Below are 12,444 nucleotides of genomic sequence, written 5' to 3' on the forward strand. Positions count from 1 at the left end.
GGGACCGCAATAGGGTGTTTCAATTTTCCGAAGTTGCTATTTTCGTGTCACTTTTCTCGTCCCCTTGGTTTTATTCATCTAAGTGACCCGTATGCCAAATTTTAGACAAATTGAATAATATTTAGAGGTTGCACACTTATAGTCTGCACTGCTTATATTCATTGCATTGCACACACATTGCACACACACTGGATTGCACACACTGCTTATATTCATTTCATTGTGTTATGTTCAATGTTTTACAATTCTTTCGATGCCTTATTAATTTCTATTTTGCAAATAAATCTTCTTCTTTTTCTTAAATGAACTGGAGTAAAATTTCAAAAGTGTGCAGACTGTGCAACCTCTAAATATTACCTGATCTTTCTCAAAATTGGCAGACAATCTTTTCATATAAATAGGAATGAGGGCATGAGCAAAGTCAACAAAAATGTCATATTTTAATTTTAAACCTATAATATGAAACACCCTAGACCGCAAGGCTAACCCCCGCTCTAGCAGGGAAAATGGCCTTAAAATGCATGTTGTTGTGTGTTGTGTATGCTTATTCAATGACACACGTAAAGTTTCGAGTCAATTGATTTGGTGGTTTGGGAGAAGATGTTTTTTTTTGGGTTTTAGGTTAAATCCAATATGGCTGCCAAACCATGTGCCCTATGATGTCATAAATTTAATACTTCAATTCAAATGTGTCATAGATCATGTGCATGCAATTTCAGATTTTTAGGATAAGGAATTCGATTCAAACATTTTTGGCTGGTATACCACTTCACCTATTGTGTCATCATTATCATGCTTTTGTTCCCCATTTGGAGTCCTTGACAATGTGCCAAGTTTCAAATTTTTCCATTGAGCGGTTTCCGAGAAATAATTTTTTCATTATTTGAATTGAATCCAAGATGGCTGCCATACCACGTGACCTATGACATCACAATTATCATAAAAACATTCTGCATGAGTGTCACTCCTATCCTTAAAGTTTCGTCTCAATCGGACATGTGGTTGCTGAGAAAAAGGAGGTTTAGCCCATACGGACGGACTGCCACCTTCCCGAAACAACAACCCGAAAACATAATGCCTCCGGCCACCTTCGGGGGCGGAGGCATCAACAAAATCTTAATTCAATGCATCTTAAAATCAGGCTGTAACACAACAAAATGTGAAAAAGTCAAGGGGTGTCAATATTTTCTGAAGGCACTGGATTGAGAAATTGATGATATACACCACATGGCCAAAAGTATGTGAACACCCAAACATTACACCTTTTGTGCTCATGGAACATCTCATTCCAAAATCATGGGCATTCATATGGAGTTGGTCCCTCCTTTTCCGCTATAACAGGCTCCACTCTTCTGGGAAGGCTTTCCACTAGATTTTGGAACATTGCTGCGGGGATTTGCTTCCATTCAGCCACTAGAGCATTAGTGAGGTCGGGCACTGATGTTGGGTGATTAGGCCTAGCTCTCAGTCGGCGTTCCAATTCATCCCAAAGGTGTTCAATGGGGTTGACGTCAGGGCTCTGTGCAGGCCAGTCAAGTTCTTCCACACCGATCTCGACAAACCATTTCTGTATGGACTTCACTTTGTGCATGGGGGCATTGTCATTCTGAAACAGGAAAGGGCCTTCCGCAAACTGTTGCCACAAAGTTGGAGGCACACAATCATCTAGATTGTCATTGTATGCTTTAGCGTTGACATGTATGCATCTATAATGTCATTGTATGCTGTAGCGTTAACAGTTCCCTTCACTGGAACTAAGGAGCATAGCGCAAACCATGAAAAACAGCCGCAGACCATTATTCCTCCTCCAATAACTTTACAGTTGGCACTATGCATTCGGGCAGGTAGCGTTCTCCTGGTATCCACCAAACCCAGATTTGTCCATCATGATGGACACTCCAGATGTCCAGATGCCAGATGGTGAAGCGTGATTCATCATTCCAGAGAACGCGTTTCCACTGCTCCAGAGTCCAATGCTGGCAAGCTTTACACCTCTCCAGCCAACGTTTGGCATTGCACATGGTGATATTAGGCGTGTGTGTGGCTGCTCGGCCATGGAAACCCATTTCATGAAGCTCCCGATGAACAGTTGTTGTGCTGACGTTGCTTCCAGAGGCAGTTTGGAACTCGGTAGTGAGTGTTGCAACCGAGGGCAGACGATTTTTACGCGTGACGCGCTTGAGCACTCGGCTGTCCCATTCTGTGAGCTTGTGTGGCCTAACACTTGGCGGCGGAGCTGTTGTTGCTCCTAGATGTTTCTACTTCACAATAACAGCACTTATAGTTTACCGGGGCAGCTCTAGCAGGGCAGAAATTTGACGAACTGACTTGTTTGAAAGGTGGCATCCTATGACGGTACCATATTGAAAGTCACTGAGGTCTTCAGTACGGCCCATTCTACTGCCAATGTTTGTCTATGGAGATTGCATGGCTGTGTGCTTGATTATATATACCTTTCAGCAATGGGTGTGGCTGAAACAGCAGAATCCACTAATTAGGAGGGGTGTCCGCATACTTTTGGCCATGTAGTTCAACACAACTATCATGTCAAACCGAAAATAAAGGAACCATAAACCAATTATTTGGATTTTTGGAGTGATATAGATTATACCTCGTGTTTTACATACCCAGGGATGTCAAAAAATATATTTTAAAACAATCTTATTTTGTTTGATAATTCCTGAATGAAAAAAACCCAGCAGTAATGGATTCGGAATGTATGTGTGGGAAACATTCTAATTCTAATAATTGTATTTGTCCATCACAATTATTCTCTCAGTTATCTCCTAAATCGATAAGAAGTCATGAAAATTCATTTCATTAAAAAAAAAATTATGCAGATATCTATAAAGCATGCATGAATAGTTCAGTTAGGTTGTTGTGAATAAGATAAGATATTGAAAGACATTTTCCTGGTTACTAAATTATATACATATTAATGAGCAAGGTAGGTTGAGTGATTTATTGAAGTCAACAACAAAGAGCTGACAAAACAGAGAATGAGACACAAAATAGTTGGGAAAAAAATCAAGTTCGGAAAAAAACAAGTGCAGCTTTATAAAACACCAATGATTGAAGCAAAAACAAGACAATATGTCAATAAAAGGTAAATGAAGCACAAAACATTTAAAGTTACAAAATAAGCTAAATAATGAGAAGCTATATTACCTACCTGTAGTAGAATACCCCATTCTTGCTGTTTTACTGATGCTCTTGAAAAACCTGACGTTTTTTTTTTTTTTTTTTTTTTTTTTTTTTGTATACAAGATCGAGGCTCGTGAAAGAGCGAACATTAATCACACAGAAAGACAAACCGACACATAAAACATATAACATAGGGAGCGGTAGACAAGATGGGGGTGGTGGTGACATTACAAATTAAGAAACTGGTGACATTACAAAGCAATAAAAAACAGAATTAGAAAAAATAAGAATGCAAGTCCTCATCGAGGACAATACCACCTCAAAAATGGGATGTGAATCCCACAGAATCTTGTTTCTCACAGTCTGAGAGTCCTTTCGGTGCTTTTTTGCAAACTCCAAGCGGGCTTTCATGAGTCTTTCGCTGAGGAGAGGCTTCCGTCTGGCCACTCTGCCATAAAGCCCAGATCGGTGGAGTGTTGCAGTGATGGTTGTCCTTCTGGAAGTTTCTCCCATCTCCACACAGGATCTCTGGAGCTCAGCCAGAGTGACCATCGGGTTCTTGGTCACCTCTATTACCAAGGCCCTTCTCCCCCGATTGCTCAGTTTGGCCGGGCGGCCAGCTCTAGGAAGAGTCCTGGTTGTTCCAAACTTCTTCCATTTAAGAATTATGGAGGCCACTGTGCTCTTGGGAACCTTCAATGCAGCAGAATTTTTTTTGTAGGCTTCCCCAGATCTGTGCCTCGACACAATCCTGTCTCTGAGCTCTGCAGGCAGTTCCTTCAACCTCATGGCTTGGTTTTTGCTCTGATATGCATTGTCAGCTGTGAGACCTTATATAGACAGGTGTGTGCCATTCCAAATCATGTCCATTCAATTGAATTTACCACAGGTTGACTCCAATCAAGGTGCAGAAACATCTCAAAGATGATCAAGAGAAATGGGAGGCACCTGAGCTAAATTTCAAGTGTCATGGCAAAGGGTCTGAATACTTATGTAAATGTGATATTTCAGTTTTTAATAAATTTGCAAAACTTTCTAAAATCCTGTTTTCTCTTTGTCATTATGGGGTATTGAGTGTAGATTGATGATGGAAAAAATGAATTTAAACGATTTCAGCATAAGGCTGCAACATAACAAAATGTGAAAAAAGTGAAGGGGTCGGAATACTTTCTGAATGCACTGTAAATAAATAATCAATGTGGTATCAATATGTCACTGGTGGAGATGGTAAAACATACATAAGTTTTCTTCTTCAATGGTCATAATTATCACCACTTGTGGGGTTGGCCAAGGGAAGTTTTGGCCTAAGTGTTTCACAAACCAGCTGGCAAGGCCTGACGTTCGACGATATATATATATATATATATATACATATATATATATATATATATATATATATATATATATATATATATATATATATATATATATATATTGTTACAGACACGGTTGTGGATGTTGGTTTACCGAGCGGTTTGGTATGACCGCGTCTGCACGTTTACCCGATTATACTCGAACGTTGCCGAGTCGCGCTACGCTAAATCAATTGAGGAAAAGGACACAACGGCTGGGTTAAAATGACACGACACCAAGGGTTCAGTTCTCAAGACCTCCGGAGGAGGTTATAATATTGCGGAAGGTCAGATTACAGGGATGAGAGAGACAGCATAGTAAGGTAGGCACTTAATTATGGTCTTATAATAGCCCCGACAGACGACAGATAAACAGGACAAAACTGACTCACACGGGGATTGATGGCAAGGAAAGGCGGGTTGGTCGATGGCTCAAGGTGCACTCTTGGCTCAGGGACAGAATCGACCCGGTCCGGTCCAAAGATGCGGGGAGGTATTCAGCGCTCGGAGGTGGCAACTTCTCTCTCCAAGCTGGGGGCGCATCTGATCTCACATCCGGTCAGTCGCTGCGCATATCCGGCGGGGAGTGACACGCCCTCGGCTCGTTAGCTCCGCCCCAGATGGAATCGGCCCGCCGCTTCTCACTGGCTGCGGGGGGTTACCGGGCTCCGCCCCTGACGAGGAGCTGACAGCCAGCCCCTTCGTGGTAACCCCGTGGAGCGCATGGGCAATGGCGGCTAACCGAGCCGGAGTGAGGACGCACACTCCCCGCGCCGCGCCCCTCTGTTGTTGTAGTTGTTGTTGTAGTTGTTGTTGTAGTTGTTGTTGTAGTTGTTGTGGTTGTTGTTGTGGTTGTTGTTTCATGGGGAAGATGGGAGGAGGTATGGGGAGGTCCTAAACTCACTACTGGTGCCATACGATCACATTCTGGTGCAACGAAGAGTCAGAATTAATGGAAACGAGTCCTTAACTGACATAGACTAAGAATAACTAGCAAGATGTCCGAAAGTTGTCTACGTGAGATGCGGTGGACCTGGGCACGACATTTAATGGGGGAAAAAGGGGAAGGTCGGTTCTACAGAGTGTTATTTACAGGCAATGGGACTAGGGAATGGGGGATTGGGGATAGTTGGGGAGTATTGGGGAAATAGGGGAATATTTACAAGCGGATATGGAGGCCAAGTCCCATATCCGCAACAATATACATATAATGGTAAAATATTTGGTAAAAGGGAAATAAATAGGTGGTATCTCAATAAATAATTCAAGGTTGTGTTTTCAGTAGAGGTGGTAGTTAGGGTTGTTAGGGTTAGGGTTGTTAGGGCTAACCCTAACCCTAACAGTGTATGAAAAGAAATACATAATTCAAAGTCATGTTGGTAGTGGATATGGTAAAGTGTATGTAAATAAATAATGGTTCCGAAAGCATACAGAATCTTGTACTATTTTTCCGTTGAAAAATGTAATCCCAAAATTATACATTGGCTTTGATGCCTCATGCCCAGAGATTATTGCATATACTGTACCCGATATGTGCCGAATATGAAATAAATGCATCCAGTCATTCTTGAGTTGAAGTTTCAGACAGACGTACAGATGGATGGAAGGACGTCTGCAAAATAATTTTGTCTGTAGTTGTGTGATCCCATCTGGAGTTCTGTCCAGTTTATCAATGATAAATTAATGCCCTCTGGCCTTTGTTCATAAACCTCTCTTTTCATGTGATTGTAAAATGTTTATTATAAGTGTGAGATTTGAATGGCATGTGTCCTACTTACAATTATCATTTTAACATGCTTTTTCCTCCTTGTGATATGAACGCAGTGGCCTTCAATTTTTCCTAATGATGTGGCTACAAATCAGCAGTCACTCCTGTTCGTGAAAAGAATGACAGCCATTGCTCTGTCAAACATTACGTACCTACGCGGAGTCTTTCCAGAACATGCATATAGCACCCGCTACTTTGAAGGTTTGCTTTTGCTTTCACTTTCTGTGGCCAAAGCTTGACGGCAAATTGTGCAAAACAGATATTTCATAGTCCATTGTAAAATCAGTTTTAATTTCTTTCCTATTTTTTCTTTTATTTTGTTGTCTCTCAGCATTGTTTTTGCTAACATTTTGCTAACATTTTAATGCTTTGACAGAATTAAGTTAGGAAATACTGTATGTTACCTTGCTTGGCCAACAAGTAGCAATAAATGTTTACTCGCCCTTCAAATATTTTACTAAATCACGTTTTATTTGTTAAAGGCTTTCCCCCCAAAGTAAGGTTGATTGATGTCAAACTTTATTAAACTGACTTTTACTTTTAGTAGTAGAGCTGGACCCCGACATTCGCAGGGGATCCGTTCCTGGAAAATGACGGGAATGTCGAATCTGCAAATGTCGGGCATTGCTTCAATGGGGGAAAAGGGGGATGGTTCCCTGCAGTTCATGATTCATGAAAAATGCTGCGAATCTCAGAACCACGAATGTCGACACCGCAAATGCCAGGGCATTGTTTCAATGGGAAAAGGGGGATAGGTTCTTGGCAGTTCGTGATTCATAAGCGAAAATTTTGAAAATATACGAAAACGAATGTACATTTTTCCAGTTTCGTTCAAAATGCTTACAAGTAAAAGAAAACAACAATAGGGCTCTTTCTAATTTTTGAAGAAAGTACGGTACAGAACGAAGTAACTTTTGATGATGATTTAAAGTCCAGCAAACTCGGTGAACTCCTCTGAAGAGGACGCAGATGAGGGTGCTGATAAGTCGTGCACTGAGCGGAATGTAGATGTGGGTGCTAAAGATGATGCAGGTGAGGTGGCTTATAACGACACAGGTGAGGTCACTGATGAATCATGCACCAAAAGGGATACAGGCGAGGGCGCTGAAGGTGTTGAGGTGCAGGAGCCAGGGCGAAAAAAATGGGTGATCGCGAGCTGCTTTGCTGAATGCTGCAGGTTTCTGTGCAGCTCTTTGTATGGCAGCAAAACTTCATCCACCCCCTCTTGAACTAGAGGTACGGCTCCTTTGATGGGTTGGCATCTTGTAACCTGTCAGCCGACAACCGTCTCCGTGCCAACCTGACAATTGTCCGCCTCTTTTCCGTGGTGTCGGGAAAACCACTGAAGTATTCAAATACCTGTGGCCACAGATTGTGCCAGCAAGCGCTGATGGTGGAGGCTATGATTTCGTCCAGCAAATTTTTGAGAGCGCTGCTGCAATGGGCTATGCTAGACTCCTTCCAACATTTCATGACGGTTATGTCAGAGTCAGATTCCATAGCATCCAATATACGACAAAGGTGTGCCAGGTATAATACGTTTTAAATGTTGAAATCACCCTGAAATCAATGAAAAGTTCATCGAAAGGGGTGCCAATTTGATCCATATAGCTGCATGAAGAAGTAAATGTATTTTAACCTATATATGTAGGGCTCCCCTTTATATTAACTTTCTAGAGCATTACATGGTTCCTCCTAAGAACACAAGGGTAGTACAGCATGCACACAGATTTTTTTGAATGTCCCATATTTTCAATCGTCTGGCATTTTCCACAAGCTATGGAATGTCCCTTCTTTTCTACAGTTTGCCACATGGCACATACAATATAATGGGGCCTTTTCTATGCCCCTGGCATTTTTCCAAAGAATGTCCTTCATTTTCTATGGCCACTGCAAGTGGTACTATGGATGAAATCACAACACAGTGGCCATCACAACTATGGTGAAAAAATACATGAAGACATCACATACACTATCGGTCAACAGTTTTAGAACACCTCAATTTTTTCAGTTTTTATTGAAATTTACGCAGTTTAATGTCTCAATGTACTCTGAAATTAAGCATAGAACAAATAAACAATTGGAGATAAAAAAAGAAATCATAGAATCATTTTGTTTAACAAAATGTAATTTAAATTTTTGACTCAGCAAAGTAGCCACCTTTTGCAGATATAACCGCCGAACACACTCGTGGCATTCTTTCTGCAATGGAAATCAAATATTGTTCGGGAAGTTCTTCCCAACACTGTTGCAGAAGTTCCCACAAATGTGTTGCACTTGTAGGTTGCTTTGCTTTCACCCTTCTGTCCAGTTCATCCCAAACCAGCTCGATGGTGTTTAAGTCTGGAGACTGTGCTGGCCATTCCATGATTTGAAGCCTACCGTCTTGTTCTTTTCCCCGAAGGTAGTTTTGACATAGCCTGGAGGTGTGTTCAGGGTCATTATCTTTCCCTTTTGTTCAGGGTGGTAGCCCTTTTGGTTCAGGGTGCCAGTCACTCTGTGCAAGTCGCCGACTCTGGATCCAGCAAAAGAGCCCCAGACCATCACGCTTCCTCCTTCATGTTTGACAGTTGGTGTCACACACTGAGGAACCATCCTTTAGCCTACTCGACAGTGTACAAAAACCCTGTGTGATGAACCAAATATTTCAAATTTTGATTCATCGGTCCATAAGACCTTCCAGTCTTCAGTAGTCCACTGGCGGTGCTTCATGGCCCAGGCAAGCCTCGTTTTCTTATTTTGCCATCTTAGCAATGGCTTTCTTACTGCCACTCGACGTGTCAAACCTGCAGCTCAAAGTCTTCTCTTCACAGTTGAAACTGAGACTTGCTTACTTCGACCAGTGTTAAGCTGTCCTTGAAGCTGTTGTCCTGTGAGCCGCCGATCACACAAGCTGTTGACTCTCAGAAACTTGTCTTCTGATTCTGTTGTGGCTTTGGGTCTGCCATTCCTCTTCCTGTCAGAGTTTCCTCCAGTTTCCAAGTGCCTTTTGATGGTGTAGGAAACTGTACTCACTGACACCTTGGCTTTCTTTGCAATTTCTCAAAAGGAAAGACCTACACTTTTAAGGGTTATTATGGTCACTGGTCAGTCTGTCTTCCTTTGTTAATTGCCTTTTTCCGCCATTATGATAGCAATATACTACTTCCTGCAGTGCAATGAATGAATGAATGGTCGTTTTAAGGCCATTTCCCCGCTAGAGCGGGGGTTAGCCTTGCGGGCTCCATGACAATCATGGTTCCCTGTTTTGAGGCAATGTTTTTATGGCCGGATGCCCTTCCTGACGCCAACCCTTGGTCGCCTCTTACGATGCGCAGTGCAATATTGTCCAAATAATGCTTCAGAGGGTGTAGTAACAGTCTGTTCCAATACTGCTTTTATACAGACAGGGGGTTTGTAATCAAGTAATCAGCAGAGGTTGGGACACCTGTAGGAATTGTTTGCATCAACTTTCAAGGCTTAATTTACTTACATTGCTGCAGAACAGCTGCAAGTTGTTAAACCATTACTTGTTCCCTGAAGAAGGCCTTTTTTGTTTACAATATAACTGGGCAATTTACATTACTTTCCCGTTTTTGCTGACCTAAACTTTTTTTTTAACCTCGAGCAGTTTACTGCTTACCTTTGTACCATTCCTTACTGCTTACCTCTCGGCTCTCCCCCCGTTGGTATTTTGTGCATAGAAGATTGTTCACAGTTCTGTTTAAATATTATTTAAATATGTTTAACCTTTCCCCTTCTGTGTTTATTTCAGTGGTATATTACAACACGCTGTTTTTCTTCCTATTTAAAAGGCTTTTCTCAATTTCCTCTCCAACGCATTCCACTTCAAAAAAAAGAAATTCAATATCTTATACGTCTCCCTCACTACATGGTCTAAATTCACATTCATTCCACCCCTCCTCCATCGTTCTGAATCGGATTGCTAACTTGAAAATCACAACAAACCCAATTTGTTATCAATGTTCGTCTTTCATTAATCATCCACTTTCTAAACTCCCCTCTTGCCCCTCCCATCCAAATCCCCCCCTTGCACCTCCCATCCAAATCCCCCCCCTTGCACCTACACTCCTAAACTCCCCCCTTGCCCCTCCACTCCTGAACTCCCCCCTTGCCCTTCCCCTCCTAAACTCCCTCCTTGCCCCTCCCCTCCAAATCCCCCCCCTTGCCCCTCCACTTCTGAACTCCCCCCTTGCCCTTCCCCTCCTAAACTCCCCCCTTGCCCCTCCCCTCCAAATCCCCCCCCCTTGCCCCTACACTCCTAAACTCCCCCCTTGTCCCTCCACTTCTAAACTTCCCCCTTGCCCCTTCCCTCCAAAACTCCCCCCTTGCGCCTCCCCTCCTAAACTCCCCCCTCACTCCTCCCCTTCAAAACTCCCCCCTAACCCCTCCCATTCAATTCTCCCCCCATACCATTCCTCTCCAATTCTCCCTCCTCCCCCCTCCTCCTCCAAGCTGCCTCCTCCCCACTTCGTCTCCCTTCTATCTCATACCTCCACCCCCCAAACACTTTCCTCTGCCCCCCCTCAAACAACCCCTCACTGTGTCTCATCCCTTCACCATCAAACCTTTCATCCTCCTCATCCTTCCCTTTCTTGGAACTCTTCTCCAATATCTGACACACTATCAACTGCTCTCCCTACCTCCCCCTCTCATCCTTCATCTGACCTGTTACATATTTAGGTGAATGTATGTAAATTACCATGCAGGTCTTTGCTTCCGTGTGTAGTATATTAAGTTGTTGTGTAGTTGTTGTGGTTGGAGGGTCAGGAGCCCTTCTGAAAGAGTGGCAGGAAACGGAAGTGGCCGGAAGCGGAAGTGACGGAAAGGGAGGAAAAAGACACGAGGGAAAGGAAGGTTTTTCTTCTTCCTCGCCCCGCGACGACGAGAAGGTGGAATCGACCTTACGCTGCGCGGAAAACGCGCCGTTGCGAAACGTCTGGCGAGAGGAGTTACCTGGGCGGTAAATACCTTTTGACACGTCCAGTCACCGTGAGTTCGTGCACGAAACCAAGCGTCCGGGACAGTTTGCCCCGTCTACAAAGACGCGTACGGGTCCGCACGTTGGGCCTCGCTCGCGTCGGAAGCCGCGCTGGGTTTTGCCCCGTCTACAAAGACGCGTACGGGTCCGCACTTGGGGCCTCGCGCACGTTGGACGCCGCGCTGGGTTTGCCCCGTGGCTTGGCAAGGAGGTGCGCTGCAGCCGCGGCCCCAGTCCGAGACGGCACGTTTAGAGCACGTCCGCCCGGGGCTCGTTCAACCGCCCGTGTGCGGAGAGGAGAGACATTGACCACGGAGGGAGTCAGGAGTGGGGCTCACGTGAGGAATGTATAAGATTAAGATGGCCATCTTAGAGTTTGTGTAGATGAGTTCACATGGTTGTAATATTGATTGTGCCTGGTTGTGTATTGTTGATTGCTCGGGGAAAATCTCCGTGGTTGTGTCTTTGAAAGTGTTTGGTATCATTACCATTGGAAATATATACTTGCACATCAGTTGTCGCCTGGGTGAAATTCCTATGGATTGCGTGGCGAATGCGCCTATATAATACTATTTGCTGGCGAAGGTCCTCTCACGGTCCGGGGGTCACCGAGACCTGGTATGCACTGAGGGGACCACGTAACAGAATTGGGGGCTCGTCCAAATTACGATTTGCGGTTTCGCAATTGGGTCTACGTCCGGGATCTAAAAGTGTATAAAATAATAAAATAATAATATTTTTGGTAATTAAAATTTATTAATTAATTATTAATTGGTAATATTTTTTTTTGAGAAATTGGGGAAAGTCTTGGGGTGAAGGTTAACAGGTGTTAACGATAGGCACCATGGCGTTTGTGGCACAGAACTTTGGGGTAACCCCGAGTGAGGCACAGTTCCGAGCGTTGCTAAAGTCGGATCTCTTGAAATTGGCCAAACATTTTAACTTGGAGGTCCGAACTAATTTGAGGAAGGCAGAGTTGCAGGCCACGGTGATACAATCTATGGTGGGATTAGGAACATGGGACGAGTTAGCCTGGGAGTGGCTACCCGAAGAACCAGAAGACGTTGAGCTCCGGAAACTGGAGTTGCAATTACGGAGCCAGGAACGGATAAAAGAAGAGGAAAGGAAAGCAGAAAAGGAAAGAGCAGAAGAAGAAAGGAAAGCAGAAGAGAGAAGAGAAGAGAAACAAGCACAAGAAA

General features: G+C 43.6%; 1 protein-coding gene across 2 annotated transcripts in view; it reads left to right on the forward strand.

The window, feature by feature from the left end:
- LOC137431304 (HORMA domain-containing protein 1) overlaps positions 1 to 12,444 on the forward strand; it is a 182,176-nt gene that overhangs the window by 78,664 nt on the left and 91,068 nt on the right. For both annotated transcript variants that reach the window (XM_078780240.1, XM_078780250.1), the window contains one exon: positions 6,321 to 6,465. In XM_078780240.1, coding sequence (XP_078636366.1) covers positions 6,321 to 6,465 — 145 coding nt within the window. The remainder of the gene's footprint in view (positions 1 to 6,320; positions 6,466 to 12,444) is intronic.

Source organism: Myxine glutinosa, chromosome 1 (assembly GCF_964187855.1).
Source record: "Myxine glutinosa chromosome 1, kmMyxGlut1.1, whole genome shotgun sequence".
Lineage (NCBI taxonomy): Eukaryota > Metazoa > Chordata > Myxini > Myxiniformes > Myxinidae > Myxine > Myxine glutinosa.